This window comes from Strigops habroptila, chromosome 2, assembly GCF_004027225.2.
Source record: "Strigops habroptila isolate Jane chromosome 2, bStrHab1.2.pri, whole genome shotgun sequence".
Taxonomy (NCBI): Eukaryota; Metazoa; Chordata; class Aves; order Psittaciformes; family Psittacidae; genus Strigops; species Strigops habroptila.
This window is the reverse complement of record NC_044278.2, coordinates 20,041,190-20,064,915: the sequence shown is the minus strand read 5'-3', so window position 1 is coordinate 20,064,915 and position 23,726 is coordinate 20,041,190. Positions and strand designations below refer to the sequence as shown.

Here is a 23,726-nt window from a genome sequence, read left to right as displayed (position 1 = left end):
TTTGATTTGATGACAGGGACAGTTCTAAATCACAAACTAAAATGGAGTCTTTATTACACAGTTGTGTTTCCCCCAGAGGAGATGCCTGGGACCTCTCACGGACCAAAGTGTGTAGTGGTCTGCAGCTGGTCTATTTAAATGCATTTTGTGCTGAACTCTTCTGAGAAGAAGGAAGTTTCTGAAAGCCAAGGAGACCATCTGGATTTATCTAATTCTTTGGATTGTTTTTATTGCATAAAAAGCATGTATTAAGACAAGCCATCCAAACAGCATTGCTAGTGGAACCATATTCCTAATTCTTTGGCTCTAGAGAGTCCATAAATCTTTAAGGCTTTTAGGGTGTATAACCTTTTATAGTTTGTACCACTTCTGTCAGGATGGTGTTCCCTTTGCAAAATATGTAACCTAGGGCTCCACACAAACGATTTGTGGTCAGCGAATATGGCTTCGGAACAAATTTCCAAGATAGATTAAGCAAATTTGGCCTCTGGTTGCTTTTAGGAATTCTGCAAGTTTTCACACCCCTCTTAGAAATCAACCCTCTCACAGATGCAGATATCCTTTTTAATGAACAAATAAAAACCTTTAGAACAGTCAAATCAAGGCAACAAAACACCCCACACAGCCTTCACAACAGAAAATAACGGAGGAGGAAACCTCTCTCAGATCCACCAGAGACCAGTATTGATTTATGTGTTCAGATGCTCCTATTAATGCACTGCACTACTAAGCCACAAATTATTCAAGGAGTGATTTTTCCAGTACACAACAAATACCACTAATCATTAGTGATCTTAGGAATGTGCTCTCTGTAGTACATAAAGGATGTTATTGTAGTGATATAACTGCTTCACGTGACCTGTGGCAAGAACTTCTGTGTCTGGTGAATGGAAGACAAAGGAACGCACATAAATTACTTTCGATTCATCTTCCATTATGCGTTGCAGGGTGTCTTGGTGACCGTTACATCTTACAAGTGGACTTAAAATAGCCTCATCTGAGACATCCTTCCATTATCTCTGCTTTCATTGGGGTCTCTTTGTTGCTAAAAAGGTTTCAAAAGAGGCAAAAATAGGAAATGTACTAAAATCCTCATGTTTAACATTGCCTAGGTATGTGAGAAACCACCCCCTGGCAGCTGTGGTACAATTGTTGGCACAATGAGTAAAAAATGTGCATCACAGTTTTGCTCTCCTTAGACTGAGCCACCAAATCTGTTCTGGATTCTTCCATGATTTGGCACAAGTGATATGGCTGGTATGCTCTAGCAGTGATACGGCTGGTATGGAAGGAGAGAGAGTGCTCTGCATGTTTCTTTGTGGGGGAAAAAAAAAGCCTTAATAAGCCCTGAGCATAGACTTGGACATAGTTCAGTTTTCATCATCTTAACAAGGAACAGTAATGCTAAAAACAACTGGTAAACATCATCTACATAGTTCTTCAAGCAACTCTGTGGATTGGGTAAAACTGGCTCCTGAGGTGGTTTTCCTGCCTTTTCAGTGGAGTCAGCACTGGACACCACTGGCCAGGAAAGCAGTATCTGTTTCACAGAGCTGTTCAGGAGAGGAACTAGAGAACAATTTCTTCCTTAAGACACTTTATACAGTGGAACCACTAGAGCTGGCCACCACCAGGACATGGGGTTGACTTGCAGTGGCCCTTTCACAGCAGAAAGGATGAACCTCGAGGCCTGTACTGGCTGAGAGGCTGATCTTTGGAAGCTGCGGAATCCCAAGTCCCTTCTGCTTTGTGGTGAGAGTGAGTATGGTCAGTGGAAGGCTGAGGAGGTTTCAATTCTGAAGCTCAAAGAAATGTGAAATTATGTCTGTGTGAGTGCTGCTCCAACCCCTCCTCTTGTTCCCTAGGACGAAGCAGGGCTGGGGCTGAGGCTGTGTAAGCATGGGCACAGTGTTTCATCAGCATCTGAAAATTACATTACTTTCATCTACCACTGAAAAACATGTAACGAGGTGCTCCCTTCCATGATGATGATGGTGTTACAAAGGTGATTCTTTGATCCTGCCAGTGCTTAGGGCGCTTTATTTCAGTATGGTAACAGCTACTGCAAGTCTCTGCAAATGTGCTATTTTGCCTTTTTGTTAGGATTCTAATACTTGAAAGTTTTTTTTTTGTTTGTTTGGTTTTTTGTTTTTTTTTTTAAGTATCTATTCCCCATGGGTGAATTTATTCTCCTAAAGCAAGCCTCTCGATTACACTCTGTAAATGTTCAAAAGCTAGATAACAAGAACTAAAATGGCAATGGCTTGTGACTTAGCTGCTAATCCCGTGCTTTCCAGAGATTCTCATGTGCGTGTGGAGATCTGTGACACCAGTTTATCCTCTTCTGTTAACAACAGCAATACCCGTGTTTCCGGGGAGTTTTGTTTTTTCTAGTCAATTTTGCCTCACTTAATCTCTACTTTGGGGAAAGAGGGAAGTTAGATACTCTTAGCCAACTCGTTCAGGAGGACGGAGGTGGAATAAAGAGGAGAAGTAGCGGCTGATTCCCAGGGACCCTGCTTCGGGGCCGCTAACCCCGAGCAGGCCGCCCCGGCGGCGCCGCCCGCCTCCCCGCAGCGCCCAGGGCGCGGCTAGGGACGGGGAGCCGCCGCCGGGGCTCCCCCCGCGCAGAGCCGCCGGGGCCCCGCGGCTCCCCCGGCGCCCGGGGCGGCCTCTCGGCGGCGGGCGGGGGGGGGGCGGCAGGAAGCGGGGCAGCCCCGCCGCCGCCGGGGGCCGCGCCGCGCACCCGGAAGCGGTTGGGCCGGCTGCAGGGGGCGGCTGGCGGCGCGCGCTCGCTGGCTGGCTCGCAGGCGCGTCCCGCCGGCGGCCGCGGGGCGCAGGGCACAGACGCGGCCCGGCCCGGCCGCCCCGCAGCCCGCGATGCCCTCGGGCTGCCGGGTACGCCGCGGGGCATGGTGAGCCCGGGGCGGCCGCTCCCTGCGGGGACCCGGCAGGCGGCCTCGCTGCTCCGCCTCAGCCTCCTTCTCCTGCTGCTGCTGCCGCCGCGGGGCACCGGGGCGCAGAAAGGTGGGTGCGAGAGCGGGCGGGCAGGGCGGCGGCGGGCGAGGGAAACCAACGCTCTGGAACTCGGCGGCATGGAGAGGGAGGGAGCCCCCACCTCTGGTCTGCCCATCAGCATGTGGCCCCACTCCCCGAGCCTGCCCCCACCCTGGCCAACAAAGGGCGAAAGAAGAGCCCCTTTCTTGGCAACCCCATTTTCTTCGTCCTCGCTCCCCCTCTGTGGGGCGGACATCCCGTTGGGGAGTGCGGGGCTCCCTCAGGCGGTAGGTTTCCCGGCCTGGGCCGCCCCCCAGCTCCGGCCCCAGGGGGAGCCGGGGGCGGGAGGGCTTCACCCGGGCGGGGCGCCGCCGAGGGGGCAGGGGCGGGAGGCGCTGGGCTGTGGGGGTAGCTCGGGGGCACAGGGGCATCCCGAAGCCGGAGGGCGCGGTGGGGTTTGTCGTCCTGAGCCACATCCCGCTGCGGGGGGAGGCTGCCCGAGCCGCGGGTGACCCCTGGGTTTTTCCTCCGCAGGCTCTGTGTGAAGCGGTGTGAGCCAGGAGGCGGGTAAAGGGGAGATTCTGCTTGCTCTGAAAATAAACTCACACGTGCCCAAGAGCATGTAGAAGTGTATATAGGGGTGAGCGTCTGGAATGTGTGATAGGGGGTAGTTTGATTTTTGGTGTTTTTTTTAAGAGAAATCGGTGAGATTTGTCGTCCTCGGGTAGAATTACTTGATTAGGCTTTAGCACTTTGAAAATTGTGAGGCACAATTTGGTCACTTCATGGCAGAAGATCAGAGGATGCCGCAGTAACTGTCACTTTGATCGTATGCTTGGGAGAAAGTGGTGGGAGTGCATGTTTTGACAGCATCTTGAAACTTTCACTTGTGAATACAGGGGTTGAGAAGAGAAATTTTATGGTTTTCGATTCCGCTTGCTTCTTGCACTGGTCTTGCTTCACTTTGGAAACTCAGCTCTTGTTTTCACATAACTTTCTGTACACCTCAAAGAGAGATGGAAATGTATTTGAATGTCACAAACTCTGTATTAAAATGCACAAAGGGAATCAAAAGTGTATGCATTGTACTGTTAAACATACATTTCAATTTTTTGAATGGAAAAGGTCAGAGATGCGTCCACAGAGCAAGCTAGTCACACTGACTTACCTTTTCCTCTTATTTCCAGCTAATTGCATTTAATTTGAAGTATGTTCCTTGTGCATATGAAGCTATTGCTAATGAGCATTTGGAATACCTGGTTTTGTTTGGGTTTAATTTATGATGGAGGAGGAGAAGTCCCATTTGCTTTTGAGAGGAAATTGGGCAATTTTAACATTTATCCTTTTGAAGGCTGTGGCTGGGTGAGTCAGGTAGCAGCAAGGTGTTACTTCATGCTGTAGGAGCATCACACTCCAAATACTTGTGCTGACCTGACACTTATCTGACCTTTTGGTGAGCAGACTGAGTTTGTTATTCTAGGAGAAAACTGAAATAACTGTGTGAGGGAGGGAAGAGTCGTAATTTTCCTCCACATTATTGAGTCAAATTGGCTCAGTGGGTAGTTAGAGGTGTGCTAAAGGGAGTGGGACCATGCAGCAAAAAGTGGGCTTTTAGGTACGCTGTTCACTTTATCTTTCTGTACTCCGAGAAACTGCTGAAGAGTTCCTACCCAGGATTTCAACTTAGTGTTCCTTCTTGTTTGCACAGAAGTCTTGCTTTTGAGCAGGAGGGGAACCTCTTTATTGACAAGCTTAATTTTATTTGGTAACTTAAAGCAGAGCTTGTTTTAAAGTTAGGGTCTGCGGTGTTGTCGAATACAGTGCTTTTCAGTATGAGAAGCTGTTTGAGCTACTAAGAAAAGTTCTGCTTGCGAGGGACTGCTTCCTTGCCAAAATGTTTTCATTTATCTTATTCCAGAGAAGGTTGAGGAGCACATATCCTGTATCTTTAAACACTGGCATAGTTCTAATTTGAGTAAGGAGTCTCATACAGAAATGAAACTTGTCTTGCTCATGAAGGGTCTGTCCAAAGCAGCTGCTAAATTAGTGTATTAAATATATGCACAGGCTTCTAAAAGAATATGTTGATTGCCAGTGAAAGTACCCAATGCTTAGGAAATTCCACAGTTAAAGTTGCTTTTAAGCTCTTTTATAAAAATGCAGTGAGTGATACTGTGTAGGAACCTACCCTTATTTGTTATGTTAGGGAGGCTGATCCTCTGTTAATAAGCAACTGTTCATTTTCTTTTCCACCGTTGAGCAGCTCTAAGCCTCACATACTACATGGTATTTAAATCTTGTTATGAAGATAGAGTGGTTTTTATTTCTCACATCCTTTTCTTTAGCGCACCTCCCTAGTATGAACTGATATAAAAATAAAAATATGGTTTTGGTCAATGTGAAACTAGTTTTGAATATTGGGTCAAGTGGTCCTCCGCCCCTACCAGATAACTGCACACTAAGGAATGAAAAAGTGCAGGTACTGCTGTGCTTTTCACTAAGTAGCCCATGGTATTACCTTGTAGGATTGGAGTGGAATTTTTTTCAGTCCATCATGTTGAAAATCACTCAGTGTATCTAATTCAGCATTCTTTGGTCAAGGTCTTCAACTCGAATGTCTCGCTGTCTTGGAAAATATGAGCATATTGTATGTGGTTGAACACCTTCAGAAGCATTGAAAAAGACTCAACAGCAAAGTACCCTGTGCTGCATTTCTTACGGTCTAATGCATCAGGCACTATCCAGCCGATGGCTGTGCAAGTCAGCTCTTATGATTTTGATGCAATTCTGTACTGACTGTAGCTCCTTGTTGCAAGGAAATTGATGTTTGAAAAATACTTCAAGTGTTTTGTTTTACATGTAATTAAGCAGGTGTGAATGAAAGCAAGCCAGCACCATGCAGGCTTCCTGCTCTTTGTGGCTTGCATTTTGAGAAACAGTGCTCTTAACAGATGTTCAGCTATTGTCATAAATTGGAATGGCTTGTTTGTTAGTTAAGTTTAACTTTTAGAGGGATGTAGAAAAACACAGCTAAAAGAAATGGTTGCTTAGCTTTCATCAAAGTAGAAGTTGAGTAATGTCTTAGTTATTCTGAAGGTATGAAGACTGTGGGACAAGAACTTTGTCATCACACATGTAGCTTGGTAGCTCTTGGGATTCCTAGTGGATACTGATTTGCATATAAAACTGGAATAAAGCCCTGCGTTATAAATAAACTTTAGATTCTGTAGTTGATTCACAAGTGATTTGAAGCAGATTTGTTTGCAACCTTTTCTTTTAACCCCCCCCCAACTCTGGATACTTGTTTTTGAATGTGATTCTCCTATTTTGTTCTAAACAAATACCAACCCATCAGGATGTTATGTGCCCAAACCTCATTGAAGAAAGTACAAAAAAGTGATTCCTCACTGTAGCTTAAAAGTGTTTGCTTCAGTGTAGTGAAGAATTTTTGAATGTGTGGTGCTGGGTCACCATGACCTGGAAAGCTGAGGGAAAGAACTAATGGCTCTGTGTACGTTGAGCCTAATTAAATACTTTTCCATGGCCTTGTGTTTTGTGATTGAACTGCAGTATTCCTGGATCCGTTGTGTGTTCCCCGCTCCTCTTAATTTCCATTGTGTGCCCTCCCATTCTCTCCACAGTGGTCCTGGTCTCACCTCTGCTTGTCCATCTGGCAACGCAGTAGACCATGGTGGCTTTGACTGTGGCCAGTCCAGAATTAGGCACATGGTGATCCATCAGCCTAGCCTTTGCCTTTCTGTAGGACTTGAAATAGCTTGTGGTCATTCCTGTGTTGGTGGCTGAAACAAACAACTGTGGCAACTGTTGCAACTTCCTGGCCACTTACTGTACAGGGCTGTCTTGGTGCCTTTGTCACTGAAGCATAGAATTTTGCTCACATCATGCGGAGTTCAGAAGTCCCTGGGACAGTTGGAAAGACTAGAACTAGCTGTGTGATTTTGCGAACTTTGTTTCCTTAAACTTTGTTTCAACTTGAAAATAACTGTCTGTCTCTTTTGGTCACTAAGGTAACTTTCCAGTTGTGAACTTCAAGCCTGAAAGTATCTAATGATGTCCTCCAACTACAGATTTGGAAGAGAGGTGGCTTGATTTGGGGACAAAGAGATAGTGGCTCTAGCTGTATATCCATCAGCTGGGCAAGAAGGAGGGAGAGAGGCTGTAGCTTCTCCCTCGATGTCCTAGAAGAGATGATTTCCTTCTGGAACAGGGGATGGACAAGGGTTTGAGCTGCCAAGGTAGCCCATTGCAAGTGTCTTTTTTTCCTGCTGCAGAGAGTTCCTGGCATATAAATACAAAGCACTACCATAAAAATTTCTGCCATATGAGCAATTTGCATGTATTGCCCTTCATGCAAGTGCCATTTTCTACATTTGCTAAATTAGATTGGGTGGTGTCTTATTGCCCTTTGTATCCATTGTTCTTGGCTGGGCTCATCTGGGAGGAACAGAGTAACGGCCAAACCCATAAGGAATTATTTTGATTAAAAAGACCCCCAGCTCTTTGGATGAGAGATTTATTATCCCTAAAATTAACATGAGAGTAAGTGTTTTGAAGATGCAGTTATGCAGAATTCTTGAGGATTCACAGATTGGTACCATTAGGCAGGAGTGCTGAGGCAAATCCCCTTCATCCTTATTCTGAGAAGTATGGAAGAGTTTTTCAAGACTGCAGCTTAAAGTTCTGCTAGGCTTAGCTGACATGTTTGATGATTCAGCTTTTCTGATGCTCCTTTTCACTTCCCATCATCGTGTCTTGGAGATAGAGGTAGTGAGGAGGAGGGGGAGCACTGTGTAGAGGAATGCTGTTCCTGGGGGGGAGCGAGCTGGTGTTGGAAGTATAGTCCTAAACCCAGTGAAAATTCTTTGCTTTTGAAAGCAAGAATCTCTGCGAAGTTATTTTTCCTCTTCCAATTAACTGAGCCTAATTTGAAGTGGTTAAGTGGGTCTCGTGGGCAGAAGGTACATCCATGTGTTCTTCAGAGCTGTCCTTTCTGGGAGTTTCCTTGTAGTACTGATTCTGTTCAGCCCAGCTCATCTTTGGGAGCCTGTTTAGGTTGTGCTAGGCTAGTCTGCTCCTCTAAAGAAAGCAGGAATCACCATTTTGTGTAAATACTCCTAGAGTTCTCATACTTGATCCCAGAATGTGTTACATTTTGCTTTGGATTTAAGCAATACAGTGCACATTGGTTTTATATATATATATATGTATATGTGTGCGTGTACATGGCTATAAAATTCTATCTGAGCTACTGGTAAAAGGGTAACGTAAATGTTCTTTCAAAAGCTTGTATGCTCTTACTGTGTGCATCTCAAACCAGTGACCTTCTAGCATATTAGTGCAGTCTTTAGGAAAATTATTTTCTTGCTACTGGACAGAGATGTTCAGCTTTCCAGATTTTGAGGAATGTTTTCTTATTTTATTCATATAAGAGAAAAATAATCTGTCTCCTTTTTCTGCAGTTCTGTCACGTGCTTTATACTCTGGGAAATGATGCATTAGGTTTTTAATGTGATCACTGCTGTTCTGTATAGTTTCAGTCATCAGCTAGTTAAGTGCTGCCTTGAATGCATCAGCTTTGATAGCTCAGATAATCCTCAGTATAAATGCAGTCCTTGTTGGAATTGCTGTTCAACATATTTGCCAATGTTTCTGTATTGGTTATTTTATCCGTCTTATGACGTAGTTTAAAATAAGCTATTGTGTATCACCCGCACTTTTGTAGCTGCACCCTATGCTTTGGGGAAGCAGTTAGGATTACCTGGAATTTGTTTTGTAGTCAAAGGATTTCCCTCTCTCCTGTGCTTTCTGGTTAAGAGTTGCTTTTAGATTGATTTCTTTAATCAAATATTATTGAACATATGTGGTCCTTTTTATAAAATAGTGGTATAGTTGAAACCGTTGTCCGAGCATAGACCGAATTTGTTACTAAACTGAGGTTTGGAGCGGGGAGCAGTAGCAATGTTAATGTAAAAGACTATGTAGTAATTTGCATTAAAATAGGATGTATAAAATTTTCAGTGCTGTTTTTTTATACAGAGTGGTGGGTTATTGTCTTTGAAGCCTGTTCATTAATGTGGTAAGACTGTGAAATATCAGATTTTGCTAAGCTTCATGCTTTGCCTTCCATTATTTGAGGGAAACAGCTGGAGCTGTGCTATGCATGTTTTATTGTTTATATTTGAACACTTTTTATGTTATTTGAATTAAAAATTATGCTTGAAAATGTGATAATGATTTGACATTTGGACCACAGAATAACACTGATTTTGAAAAAATACTTTGGTTGATGAATTCTTTGTCTAGTGTCTGAAAAAGAAAACAAAGAAAACAAACCCCAACCACTGGATGAGTAAGAAACATTTAACCTGTGCTGTTTCTTTTGGGTCGTGTCATTTCTACTGTTTCGCTGCATGACCACTTAATTTCTCTGTAAAAAGATAACACATTTTAGTGGTTGTTAAACTCTTAAAAATGAATCTAAGGCAGATAGTTCATACCTGCTTAGCTACTCAGTTATTTCAATCAGTTGGATCTTGCCATTGATACACAGACATTTGATACTGCTTATGGCATTTGGATGCGTCCCGCTGGCATTTCTTAGAAAATCTCTCTGTTTATACTGTTTGGGTCAGATTCTTTTTTCTCTGCAAATATTGGAATAAAAGTAATTTACTGTGAGTTAGCAGTCTGTAAGACTTAGACCAGCAAACAGCTGATGAGTGCTGAAACTCAGCGAGTAGCTATCCCTTTGACTTTGGTGGCGCTAGTTACACCCTGAAAATCAAGGACATCAGCACATCAGTGTTTATCTTTGACAGTAAGTGACAACTGATACTTACAAATATTTAATTGCAAGTTTGCAATGAGACTGTCCTTTGATTTCCCTACTTACAAAACAATTGAAATACGTTTTCAGTAACAATGTAAAATACCATACTAAATTCATGAACTATTAGAAGTGCAAGGATTCTTAGCAGCTATTGGTGACTGTTTTAATAAGGTATATCCTTTTGAAGAAAAAGGATTCTGGAGGCAGAATATGTGTATATGGGGGCTCAATATATGCTTGTCAGATGTGCTTGCTGTTAATTTTTGCTAATACAAAGAAGATGTTTTGGTCTCTTCACTGGTCTCTTTATATGATAGATGTTCTGCATTTGACTCAATCATTATTTGACTGCTGATCTTAAGAACTTCTGTTCTTACTATCTTACCCAAAGTACTAAGTTTCAAGTTTTTGACTGAATGAACTTCTGTCCTACTAATAGAAATTCCATGCGTTTTGTTTTTGAAAGGTAACACAATGAGGAAAGTTCCAGTTCTGCACCACTGTTATGATAGCACACATAGCTACTGCATTAGTAAGTGTTTTTTGTAAGCTGAATAAAGTTTATGAACCTAGTTGTGTCATTCTTGGCAGCAGTAGTATTGAACAATAAGGAATTCACCCATATGCCATAGATAAAGTAGGTGTATTTTTAAAGAATAACTTAGAAACAGTTGTTTTGGTGTGGTTTTGTTTTGTTTGGGGGTTTGTTTGTTTTCCTCTCCAAGTGTTTAAAGCATGCTAGCTTTGAAAATAGTAAAAAATTCTGTCTCTCAAGATACCTTTAAATTAAGTCTGAAAACTTTCTCGAAAGTTAAATTTAATGCAATATCCTAAACTACCTTTAGCTAGAATCATGACTAGCCAATTATAAGTAGTTGTGGTACACAAGAAAACATACTTCAAAGGGCCTTTCTGTGAATCCATCTTTCTGTAAAATGACCTATAAATTAGGATCAGAGAGGTTCAAACTTGCCACTTTTTTCTTTTCAAGAGGTAAAGTTTGGAGGTTGTTATTTTTTATTTATTTATGTTGTTGGGTTTTTTTAGATTTTTTTTTTTCCTGTTCTGTGTGGGTATCTTTGGTTTTGTTTAATGTTTTTTATTGTTCAGTAAAAATTTCAAATAAGTGTATTGCATTTTAACATTCCTGCATTCTTTATGATGTGAAAACTCAATTCAGCTCCAGCAAAATCACAAGAGACTACTTTTTTAACCATATTCCAGAGATTATGCATCATTTATGTACTGAAAATGAAAAGAAAATCAATGTTCAAATCATCTATATGCTTTATTAAACACTCCCCTCCCCATTTTATAACTTCCTTTGTTAATCCCTCCTTTAAACCTTCCTCCCAGATTTTTGAAGTTCTTTCCAAAGTTACTTTTAGTTCAGGGAAGAAGTTTTGTCACCCAGGATTGGAATAGTATCGATCAGAATGAGGGTGGCCAGCCACTGATCATCGGTCTTCCTTGAATTCTACGTATTGTGCATGGGGCCACATGAATTCTCTTTTCAAACTTTTCTCCCCCACAGCAGTTCTCCTCATAGAACCATTTATTTGAACAATATGCTGATTTTCTTGGTTCTTTAACTGAAGTGTGGTGGGAGATAACCATTTGATACGTCCTTGAGGAACATTATTAGTGGTGGAAAAAGGAACTTAAAAAGCTTGTTATGCTTCTGTAAGTGGTTGTGAGCAGATAACTCTTCTTGTCCCAGTTTCAAAAAAGGTGATGATGTAAAAGCTCTCGAGAGTGATGCTGTCAGTTGTATTATACTAATACTGTTGATCTTGGTCTGGCATTTAAACATAACTTGTAAATAAATGTTTTGTAAAATTAATCCAGATTTGCAAAAGGTTAATTATTTTTCATCCCTAAATGTTTTTTTGTGTATAGAGAAACCCCACAGGAATGAGGCAGGTGAAAGATCCTCAGTATCTTGAGTGGAAAGATGAGTTAAAAAAGCAACGGAAACAGAAGGTGAATTACAGTGGTGCAGTTTTGTTTGGTTACTTCTGAGAGTTAGGAGATTATGGCTCTGACAGGGTAGTTTACTGCAGTGATCTAGCATGTATGTGGAGTATGCTGTGCACGCCTGTTTGCCAGCAAGTCCATAAGGGTTTTCATAGTTGGCAGCTGTTGCATCTTTAGCAGGAGTGTAGCCAGTTAAAGTTATATCTGGTCATTTTAACTTTGCTTCAAAATGGTCAAGATGTGGGGGAAACAGTCTTGCCTTTTCAGTGTGGAGGAATGAAGCCGTGGGTGCTTAATTTTTCTTTTACAGATCTGTGAGTTTTGTGAAACGAAGAAGCCCTGAACCACATTATCTGTTAATTTCTATTTTTATGCCATTGTATACAGGTGTCAAAATATGTCTCATTATCACATGGGTGGAAAGAGAGATGCATTAAATTTAATGCGTTTGAACACATACTTATCAAGTCCAGTGGTGATCAGTTTTTATCTTTTTCTTAAGTATATTTGAAAACATTCAGTAAAGCATTTTCATTACTTAATCTCTTTAATTTTTAAAGAGCTGTTTCCAAGGTCTCCAGTTCTGTAACTCAAGGCATCCTTTTCTTCCTGCTTTGAAGAAGTTACAGCAAAGCTGATGGGCAGGTTTAAAGTTAACAGGTAGCTTCACACAATACTGACTTCCTACGTGCTTTTGTTACCCTTTTGTGTAATTTTGGGACTTAAAAACCTGTGACTTGAGTGTATAAATTTACTATCATCTTCCTAGTTAATCATCTTGTTATTCAGTAGTACATAATGTTTGTTTTATTAATTGTATTCATAGAGGGTCACAAGTGTGAAAATATTTTACTTTTAAGAGAACATCTACAAGGCAAAATTAAGAATGAAATTACATTTCAGAACAGATTATATATTGTATTTTATGACTCTAGAGTGAAGCCATGTTGTTCACAATGGGAAACCCCCTAACTGTCCCCAATATCGTTTTGAAATTAAAGTTGAAAGCGAGTGTTAGAAATTAAGATGGTGCTGTATGTCACCTACACTGGCAGTAGGAAATACTGGTGTAGAGTTGTGGAGCGTTAACTGTTTCATCAGTTGGATGACAAACTTTAAAGAAGGATAGAAACTGATATTTAAAGTCACTGTTCTTGGTGCACCTACAGGGTGCAAATAATTCCAGCTGTTTTTTGAGGTGTTCCTTTTGAAAGTATTGAGATGCCCCTGTGTTTTTTGTTAAGGTACCCAAATATTCAGCTTCCTTCCTTCCAGCTTGATTCCATGGTATCTAAACGTGACTTTTATCGCTGGCTGCTGCTGTCTCACCCTGTCCTCCTTGTCCCTACCTGGCATCCTCTCCGTTGTGCAGGCTCCAGTGGTGGTGAGACCCCTGTTGACCCATAGCTGTACCCTTACTCAGTAAAAGGCAGATAGGGTGATAACCTGGGTTATAAAACTGCTGTACAGCTCAGCAGGGGTTTGATAAGCACCAGCAGTGGGCAGGGTGGGAAGTCACAGCTGTTTTATAAGGCAGGATGGTACTACAGCAGTGGTATTTAAGTTGATGTATGCCACCATGGATCTGCAGTATAGGCTATGTGGTCTCATTTATGAACTGATAATGGAAGAGAGAAAAAGATGACTATAGCGTTAATTTAGCATGTAAATTACTGGTATGATTGGAGAATTTTCTGCTGCTTTGTTGACATATGTAAGACTTGTGAAATTGCATTTGGTCCTGGTGTGGTGAGGAGTTTGAAGAACTTACAAGAGATGTGAAGCCTGTTCTGACCATGACTATTGCTTATTCTCATAGAGTTTTTCATGACCATCTGTGGGTTATTTTTCATTTTCTTCATCAGCTGTGTTTCTGCTGTGTAGCCCTTAGAGCACTGAAGCACAAGTGTTTATTTTTATTAAAGTGTTGGTGCAGATTGCTAAGTAAATGATATGTCTTGGGAAGTGGGCAAGCTGCACGTGCCAGACAAAAGACAACATACAGCATGAGCTGTCACTGTGATTCAGCATGGGCAGCAGATCAGGAGGGCTTCTGCATTATGTTCCATTGAATGTAGAGTCCTCTTACAGAGTCCTCATGTAAATCACTTTGCACCATGGCTAGCCCGCCTTTGTAGGCTGCTTTTGCCTGCATACTACTTAAGAAAGTCTTAGCTATCCCTGGGGGCTTACCCCCATCATTTCCCTGACACCAGTAAGAAGCAGCTCTGCAACAGTCTTACAGACCTGATCGATCTTTTATGTTCTTTTGGAATAGTTTGGGTAGTACCTGACAGCAGAGGAGGCAAATGCCTGGCTTACCTGCTCTGATGATATAATAATTTAAGATAATTTGTTTGTAAATGTTACCATATTTTGGATGTTACATTTAGCAAGGCTGTGTTACTCTCTTGTGTAAAATTCAGTGGCGGAAAGCAAAGACTGCGTTTCCAGAGATGGTGATTGAAAAGCTGTGTGTACAGATGAAAATGATAAAGTGCTAATTAAGACTAGTCCAGCACGTGGCTAGCGTTGTAAAATGAAAACAGTAAAATTTTGTTGTAATGGCATCTTAAATTTTGTACTTCTGCTGTAACAGCAAGAATTGGCCTCTGTCTCCTCCCTCCCGCACTACTGAGCTGCCAACATTTTGAAAGACAAAAGGCTTATTGTGCTTTACCTTTTGTCCTGTTCCTATCTTTGTTAAACCTCAACCCATAATTTCATTACCCTTCTAAGAGTGCTCCACAGCAAGTAAATCAATCCAGCTGTAATCGCACCTGCCCTCCCTTCTTTGCAGTTGCACTGCGAGTTGCACAATGAGCTGCCTCGGAGAGGGGAGCTGGCTGAAATCTAACACTGTGCTGTAGGAATGGGTAGGGGCACTGGTTCGTCTTCAGCCAGCTCAGTTACTGAAGCCAGTGTGGCACTTCTGTGTGGCTGGTCTTCCCAGGGAAGGGATGCGTTTCTGCAGGTTGGGATTCAGGGTTAAAATGCAAACACAAGCTGGCAGTGCTGGTGAAAGTTGCTGATGTTCCCCTACTCTCACACTGTCCTATCCCTCTGTCAGGGAAGGCATTGCTGTATGCACGCTGAACTAAATTAGGGGAGTGCTCTAAGTTAAAACTAACAGTTATTTTAATCTCAAGTCCCTGGTCTGGTTTACCATGTGGCTGCAGAAGTGTTTACTTCCAGTACCAGGAAGGGTGTGAGAACAAGTGGCCAACAGCTAGAGGCAGACAAGGCTTGCTTTTGTCTGTGGCTGCACTAATTTAAAGTGCCTTCCAGTGTTTATTGAGCAATGGCTTCACTTGTGGAAGTGTGGAGTATTTTATGTTGTGAAACATCTGGAATGGGATGAAATGCTCAAATGAGTGTGTTATGGAGGCAAATAAATGGCATAAAGATGAAGGTGGACTGTGTGCTTGTGGGCTTGTTAAGAAATTAATTCTGAGAGAGGAGCAGATTCCTTTCTGAAGAACACAAAGGATTCTGTAGATTTTGGTGGGAACAGCAATGATTTCGGAGGACTCGAATAAGGGCATTTGTAAATACCTGAAAAAAGCTAATTAGAATTTGATGTCTCTGTGGTCTTAATTCTCTTCATAGCACATTTCTGCTGGTTGTGTAAACTTTCTTGCCCACACTGAGGAGAGCAAAAAGTAGATGCAGTGTCTTATAGTTGCACACAGATAAAAAGCAGGGAAATGCAGATCATAGGAGCTAAACAGAAGAGGAAAATTATAGTAGTGCATTGAACGAGAAATAATTGTGTATTTGGAGTTAAAATGAATGCTTTAAAATATCTTTTTTGCTTACATAACTCTAATAGATTGGGTTCTACCTTTACTTAGTTAAGAAACATTCAGTTACATCTTGTATATAGTCACAAAGTACAGAAGATCACAACTTAAACATAAGTCTTCTCAGGAAACCCACTGGTTAAATTGAGTGTCCTTAAGTGCCACATGTTAAAATTGAGATCAGTATTTTGATATACATCAGTTATGCCTTAGAGACTGTAATCTTCAACTGTCTGGTGTGTTTATCATTCTCTTTTTTCCAAGTAAGGAATCGGAAAACATTTTCTAGTCTAAAAGATTAATTTTTAACATGTTTTGGTAGAGAGAACAAGATTAGCAGTTACTAACAGCAGCTAATCTCAGGGGGGAGAAGTTCTGATTAATTTACTTCAACAACTATAGAGAATAATTAATCTTTTTTTGGTGGGTATTAATAGAGTATTTAGCACCCACTCCTGCATATGCCAGTATCCTTTCATTTTATTAAATCTTACATTTTCTTCTTATCCAAAATGTTTTGGTATGTTTATGTTGGTTCACGTTCTGTATTTTGTTGATGTAAAGAACTTAGGTATGAGAAAGCATTTTAAATCATCTGCTTGATCTCATCAGACATCAGTGAGCCATAGCTTGGGGGTCATATGTAATCTGTCAGGATAATTCATCCAGACGGCATTCGAAGGCTCCTGCAGAAGAGATGAATGGTTCTCCTGATGACAGTCTCAAAGCAGTCTGCTTTCCTCTACCAGCTTCTTAAGAGGCATGCGTGTTTCTAACACACATTTTGGTGAAAAGCTGAGCTTACTCACGTTTGCTGTGTACATGGTCCTCAGGACACATGACACTCAATGCACATATGCAGGCCTTCCAGCAAGTATCAGGTGTAATGTGTATGTGATCTGCTGCTTCTGCAAAGAGTTTTGTCTGTCCTGCAAGTGCAGTAGGTCTGTGGTGTGACAGGGCTGAAAGAAAGCAAGACTCATTCAGCTCTGTACTGACAACAGAAGTCATCAGCTCATTCATGAATAATTGATTTAGGAATCGACGTCTGTCTCTTCTGTGTGTTCTCAGATACTCCACTCTCATGCACACAGACTAACAGAAACAAAAGATTCTGTGGCACTTAATGACTTCAAAATGAATGAACTAGCTAATACTCCTATATATGTGGCTGTACTTTTTCTTGGAGAAATTGCTGAGTATTGCAGATTGCTCCACTGATACAGGATTTATGTATGTGTCTCTGGAGTTGATCGGTGGTATTTATACAACTTTAGCAGAAATAATGAAGCACCACTTACATAAAGAGCTACCTTTTTATAGTACCAATAAAATAAAATGAGGTTTCATTGTTCTGCAAGTTTCACTGGAACTGTGGTTTTTAGAAATTTCCAAATAGCTCCTGAATGATGCTTCTGCCCTTGGCAGACTGTACATTGCATGCCGGACGTGCAATGGTAACCTTTAAATTCTTCAGGCATGAAGTGTCTGGCACTTCTGCTATCACTAGCCGAAATGAAACGCACAATAAAGAGATCTAAAATGTCCAGTTGAAATAAGCTGCTTTTAAAAATTAGCTTCGTAGTAAGATGATGCTGTAGAAGCAGTTCAGCACAACTTTTTTTCCGTTTCCATTCCTTTCTACTATGACTTGAGAGCAAGTTCTTCAATATGGCTAGATTAGAGGAGTATTTTTCCTCACTTATTTTCCAGAAAGCCTACAATAAAAGTCAGATTTGAGGTTTGCATTTCCATTAAATTGTGTGAGATGGGTTAGAAAGTTTTCCTATCTAGCCAGTGGAAACAAGACTGATTGTTCCAAGCTACAGTGGGAAATTTGACATTTCTTAGTAATGTGTCTTTAAAAGAAAATGTCTTTTTAAAACTTACAATATTTTATTTGCTTTTTATCACCTAAATGTGTAGGAGTGTTTTTGGAGTGGTTTTCCTCATCAGAAAAGTGTGCTCTGTTCATCATACAAATGCAGAGCCAGTACTGTTTCATGCTGGAGACAGCTGAACAGCAAACTAGTGAAGAGGATGGTTTAAATCAGTAAAGTAGGGAAGAGGATGGTTTAAGTCAATATTAGGCATGATCTTTCCTACTTTTAACTGCAGAAATTTACAAGTTCAAGTACTACTATTTGGGACAAAGAAGAGACTCAAGACTTCCAACAGCATAGGCTTAAGATGCAAAAGCTTAGGGAATAATCAATGATACGTTATCAGGTGCATTGTTGGTATTCCTGGTTGTAAGAAACAGCATTTGTGTGGTTACTGCACTCCAATAACAGGCACCTTGAAATGAGAAATAATTCATTACCAAATAATTATTCTACATCACACAAGCATTTTTATTTTACTTAAATGTGCTCAGAACAATGTATCTGCCTGTACAGGTGAAAGTTACTATGATTTCATGTTCAAAAGGCCACTATAGTAGTGTATCTGCACAATACTTTCAATCTTTAAACAGTTGCTTACCCCTGTCACAGGATAGGAACAGCACAGAACTGGTTAACTGGCTTATTGTTTTTATTTAGGCCATAACGTAAAACTCGCTGCTGTTTATGTTGAAAATTATTTTTACATGACTGCAGTATAAAAAGTTTTGAAATACTAGCCACAAATATCACCATGAATAAAGAGCTAGTATGTATTTGTTGGTTTTATTGTTGTTAATGAGTTCTGTGTATTTTGTGTGAGTACTTGCTTGCGAAAAGCCAGTTTACTAGCAAAGGAATTGGTATTTTTCTTGACTGTTAAGCACATTGCAACTAATAAGGAATCTGACATTTAAAAGTTTACTAACTAATAAACCAAGGCCATGCAGGTTTTGAATGATAAATTTTCACTTGCTCTTAGGTTTATAGCATGCCTTTGGGAAGAAACCAGGATTGGAATGTTACACAAAACATAAGGTTTAAGTTACCTCTTGTAACATTGGACAATTGTGTCTCATATATTAGAACAACAGTAATTTAGGAAAGTAATTTATCAGCTGTCACCCAAATGGAAATAATATCTGTCATGGGATGGAACAAAGTGTTTTAAAGGAAATTACTAAAATTGCATGAAGAAAAACATGGCTAAACAGCAGCTTTACAAATAGAAATTTTTGATTTTACCAAAGCAGATATTCCAGTTACCTTTTCCAAAGAAGATTCATCATTTTGATTCAAGACTGCTAGCAAGAAAAAAAGCTAGTTTTGTCTGTTTGTGATTCTGTATATACCAGCAGCAGTTTAGCATTTAGAACATGCAGCTCTTTCAGTGTGCTCAGATTATAAAGGGAATAGGTTTTGTTATAGCAATCATGTGCTTTTGCATTTTTCCCATGTGTGTTGGACTTATTTTTCCATTCAGTCTTGGGTGAAACACATTTAAGAATTTTGAAAATTAGTTATAAGTCTTAAATATGTGTACAACTTTTGTTCCTGAAGTTTAGCGTACCTTTTTGTGTTTAATAGAGGAACTAGACATATTAGTGTGCAATATGAAACACTTTCAGACTGACACTTCTAGCTGTCAAAACAAACATCCGTCAATACAAATTATGTTCATCATTGTGAATTTCTGATCATTATGAAATCTTGACATAATGTTAAGTCTGTCGTAATCACTTTGTAGGAACTGCATACAGAAGCATTTTGAAGGGTAAAATGGACCTACAGATAATAAGTGTATTTGGAGTGGTGTCGAAGACGTCTTTTAGCACCATATCTAATCTGATTTTTGTCTTTGCTATTTTTGCTCACATTACGTTGTTCAAGATCCTTGAAAGGTCCTGACTCTTTTAGGATAACGTGTACAGATCGCATGCAAAAGATCTCTGGACTTTCTAGTGTCAAATCTTGAAAATGATAATGTTGTTCCTGGCCTACCCTTTTCATGGGACTAAATTCAATAAATAGGCTTTTTAGCCTCCAGTGCTAACAAAAATAAATTGGAAATGTTATGAGGTGTATTTTGTGGGGCTTATGTTCCTGCAGGTGTTAATTTTGATGGATGTGTCTTTGTGCTCTGGAATACTTCGTTGCATCTTGATAGAGTAATTTACAAAGAGCTGGTGATGGTTGATGTTACTGAAAGAACGTTATTTCAAAAAGAACACATAATTAAACTTCTTGTACTACATACATAGACAGACAGACGCTTCTCCACATGTCCCGTTCCACACCGTTCACCACCCCCTCAGCCATATTCCCATTAACGCAAGTGACTGCAGCCAGGCCCAGGGCGCACCCATCCTGTGGGGCAGTGGTGATGCCCTGTGCAGTGAAGGCCACGGAGCGGTTTGCAAGGTCACCTGCAGCAGGGTCAGGGCGAGCCAGAGGGCTGCTGCATCCTGAGGGGCCTCTGTGGGGCATGTCCCACAAAGCCCCATGTGGGCAGCACCCCACATCTATGGTGCTGCTCCCAGGCAGCTCCCCCTTGCCTCCTGTGGCTGCGGGCCCTGAATGCTAGTGAAAGGGTGCAGTGGTGCACTGCAATCTCACCAGAATTACTGTTGAGTAAACAGATTTATCAGTTTGCTCTTTATAATTTGATTTTGAGAATACACAATTTGTGCTATTTTTTTCCCATTTTTAAACAAGTCATCTTTAATATTGTTCCTGCAACAAAACAATGCACTAGCTGTTTGATGATGGTCAGACCTGGCAGTTATTTTCAGTAGAGTATTTGCTGTTCATTGCCTTTTCACTTCTTTTTCATTGTGCTGTGAATACAGTAACAGCTATAAAATTGATGTGCTCTTGTTCTATTAGCAGGTTTCTCCTTCCTTTTCAGAACCTTTTTTCTTTTGTACATAGGTGTTAAGGGAACATGAAATAGAAGGGACACTTTCTGTACCGTCTGTGCAATTTTTTAAGTTGTTATGGATTAATTTTTATCTTGTTGAGTAAGTTGTAGCAGCTCTCTGGTCATCTGTCATGAGAATCTAAACATTATGCAACATTAGTTGAATGGTATTTTCTCACAATTGCTGTTCCATCTGCATGCGACTTACCTTCGTGTTTACTTGCAATGTGATTAGTACAGTTAAAAACCCAACAAATCCCATACCACTGCTAAAACGCAGGATGACTAAATCACCAGTGAAGCTTTGAAGATGAATGTGTGTAGCTAATTTTTTTTTGTTCTTTTGTAGGTGATGGATGTGGACACACCATTCTGGGCCCTGAAAGTGGAACTCTTGCTTCGATAAACTACCCACAGACCTCTCCCAATAGCACAGTTTGTGAATGGGAAATTCGTGTAAAGCCTGGGCAGCGAGTTCAGCTGAAATTTGGTGATTTTGATATTGATGACTCAGATTCATGTCATTCCAGTTACTTAAGAGTTCACAATGGGATTGGCCCCACCAGGACAGAGATAGGTAGGAGCTTTTATTATTGGTATTTGAAAGCTATAGACTTGTACAGAACTTGAATATACTGTTGGTACTTTTGTTACTTTTAAAATTTCTCCTGTTTACCTGCTCTGAGCATAGAGTAACTACTGGGTGTATGGTTAAGTACTTTTTCGTAGCCCTAGAAAGCTGTTATCATTCAGTTGGATATTGGGCAGGGTAAGACCTTGCCTGAATATATCATACACTGCTTTGTACAGTGTGGATTTCGAGTCTTATGAGAAGTGATGAAAGAAGGAAGTGTTTTTTATTTACAGGAGTCGCCAATAAGGTAAAGAAAGTAATTTCAGTAATTCTGTAATCAGCGTTGTGTTCTTCCTGAGCTTCATATCAAGGAATCATAGAATAGTTTGGGCTGGAAGGGAACTTAAAGATCTAGTTCCAACCACCCTGACAGGGGCACGGGCACCTTCCACTAGAGCAGGTTGCTCCAAGCCCCGTCCAACCTGGCCTTGAACACTGCCAGCGATGGGGCAGATAGAACTTCTCTGGGAAACCTGTTCCAGTGTCTCACTGCTCTCACAGTGAAGAATTTCCTTCTAATATCTAATCTAAATATACCTGCTTTCAGTTTAAAGCCATTACCCTTTGTCCTATCACTACATGCTCTTGTAAAAAGTCCCTCTCCAGATTTCTTGTAGCCTCCCGTTAGGTACTGAAAGCTGCTCTAAGGTCTCCCTGGAGCCTCCTCTTCTCCAGGGTGAACAAGCCCAGCTCTCTCAGCCTGTCATAACAGGAGAGGTGCTCCAGCCCTCGGGTCATCTTTGTGGCCTCCTCTGGACTTGCTTGAGCAGGTCCACATCCCTCTTGTGTTGGGGGTCCCAGAGCCGAATGCAGGACTGCAGGTGGGGTCTCACAAGAGTGGAGTAGAGGGGGAGAATCACCTCCCTCACCCTGTTGGTCGCACTCCTTTTGATGCAGCCCAGGTTACGGTTGGTTTCTGGGCTGCGAGCGCATGCTGCCGGCTCATGTTGAGCTTGTTGACCAACACCCTCAAGTCCCTCTCCTCAGGGCCGCTCTCAGTCCATTCTCCACCCAGCTTGTAGCTGTGCTTGGGATTGCCCCAACCCAGGTGCAGAACTTTGCACTTGGCCTTGCTGACCTTCATGAGTTACCTGCAAATCTTTGAGGAGTGCTGTGTGTGCTTCATCACGGTAGAAGAACAGACATCAGGGACCAGTTTTACTAAATTTACTATGATAGTACTGCTAGAAAGAGCAGGTAAGGAAAGATTCTCTTGTATGCCGTATAGGTCTTCTGTACAGGGAGGGAGTACAGGTGCAACTGTGACTTTAAAATAAAAAAACTTCAAAATAAAGTGGTGAAGAAAGCAGTAGTCTGATTGTCTTTTGCTGGTGACATGTTCATTTCAAATACACTTGCCACTGTTGCTCAGCAGATGAACTCTCTGTTTGGAATGCCGGAGTATTCCAAGTCATTGCATTTTGCTTACTGTTGTTAAAGCATATGTAAATGTCTGTCTTCAATTCCTGTATCCTAAAAAAATGATGTTGTATAACAATGAGAGCAGAACATCCTACATTTTGTTTGTGCATGCAACAACTAGATGGTAAATGCAACACAGATCCTATAATAATCCTGGATTCTTCAGATTCTCAAAGGAAACTCTCCTGTAATGATTTTGGGTTTGGTTTTTTTTTTTTTCCCCAGACACTTCCCAGTAGCTTGCAGAGGTCCTATAATCAGTGGAGAGGGAATTGCAAAACTGTGAGGATCTTCATTAACGGGGGGGGGGGGGGGGGGGGGGGGAAGAAAAAAGTAGTAGTATATGCATCTTACCTGAGATGCCTTTCTTTTTATATGGAACTACTCTGATTGGAGTTGTTCCTCTTGGTGGTATTAAAGGATGTCAGTCTTCAAAAGTTGTGTAGTTCAAATATCCTCCGTCTTCTGATAATGTCCATAGTTCAATGTTTGCCCCCTAGAAGAGGACAAATTGAATTTCGTTACTATAAGGCAGGGTTTTTTTCAAATAGCAGTGTGACATTATCATCTACATCAAGGTATTTGTAGGGTTCAAAGGCCCTTGTTGGTTACTTTGCATAAAAATCAGAATGAATTTCATTCTTCCTTCACTAAAATTAGCTGTTATTGTGCAGATTCATTTTGTTTTCTTTTCTAAGCTTTAATCTGGAGAGAGAGAGAAAGAGAGATTTACTTCATCAAATTTGGCTTTGTTCAACTCAAACGCCGATCCACTAAACTGAGTCTTTTTATAAGAGGCCAGTGGAATGTTAGCTTTGTTAACCCTCTTTTCCAGCTGTCACCTAGGTAAGTGTGTGTGAAAATAAGTATGTGCTTGGAGCTGTTGAGCCAGACTTGGTCTAAAATAGGAAACGCTGCAGTCCTTACATGGCAAGGAACGTCCAGTTCTGATAAGTCTATTATTCACTTTTACAAGTGACTTAATGGGTTCGAGTAAGTTTCCTACTTCGTTTGTCTCTCTTGACGTTCAGCTGTTCCCAGCTGGTGTAGTAGCACGGTATGTTGAACGAATGTGTGTGGTGTTCTGCTCTTAATAAATTAAATCACAGAACAGGCAGTGATAGTAACAGTGTCAGATACAGATGATGCAGATTCTTGAATGTTCATGTTTGAAGCAACAAACACTGGAAAGATTAAACAGTGACCTGAATTTGTTTGGAGAAAATCTGGATTTATCCTG

General features: G+C 41.1%; 1 protein-coding gene across 2 annotated transcripts in view; it reads left to right on the top strand.

The window, feature by feature from the left end:
• The first annotated feature begins 2,518 nt into the window (after positions 1-2,518).
• Positions 2,519-23,726, top strand: part of DCBLD2 (discoidin, CUB and LCCL domain containing 2) — a 45,959-nt gene continuing 24,751 nt past the window's right edge. The window contains exons 1-2 of one of the 2 annotated variants that reach the window (XM_030477170.1): positions 2,519-3,027; positions 20,780-21,007. In XM_030477170.1, the coding sequence (XP_030333030.1) occupies positions 2,913-3,027; positions 20,780-21,007 (343 nt within the window). In that variant the 5' untranslated portion in view covers positions 2,519-2,912. Of the gene's footprint in view, positions 3,028-20,779; positions 21,008-23,212; positions 23,333-23,726 lie in introns of those variants that run through there. The other variant, XM_030477171.1, reaches the window with a different exon arrangement.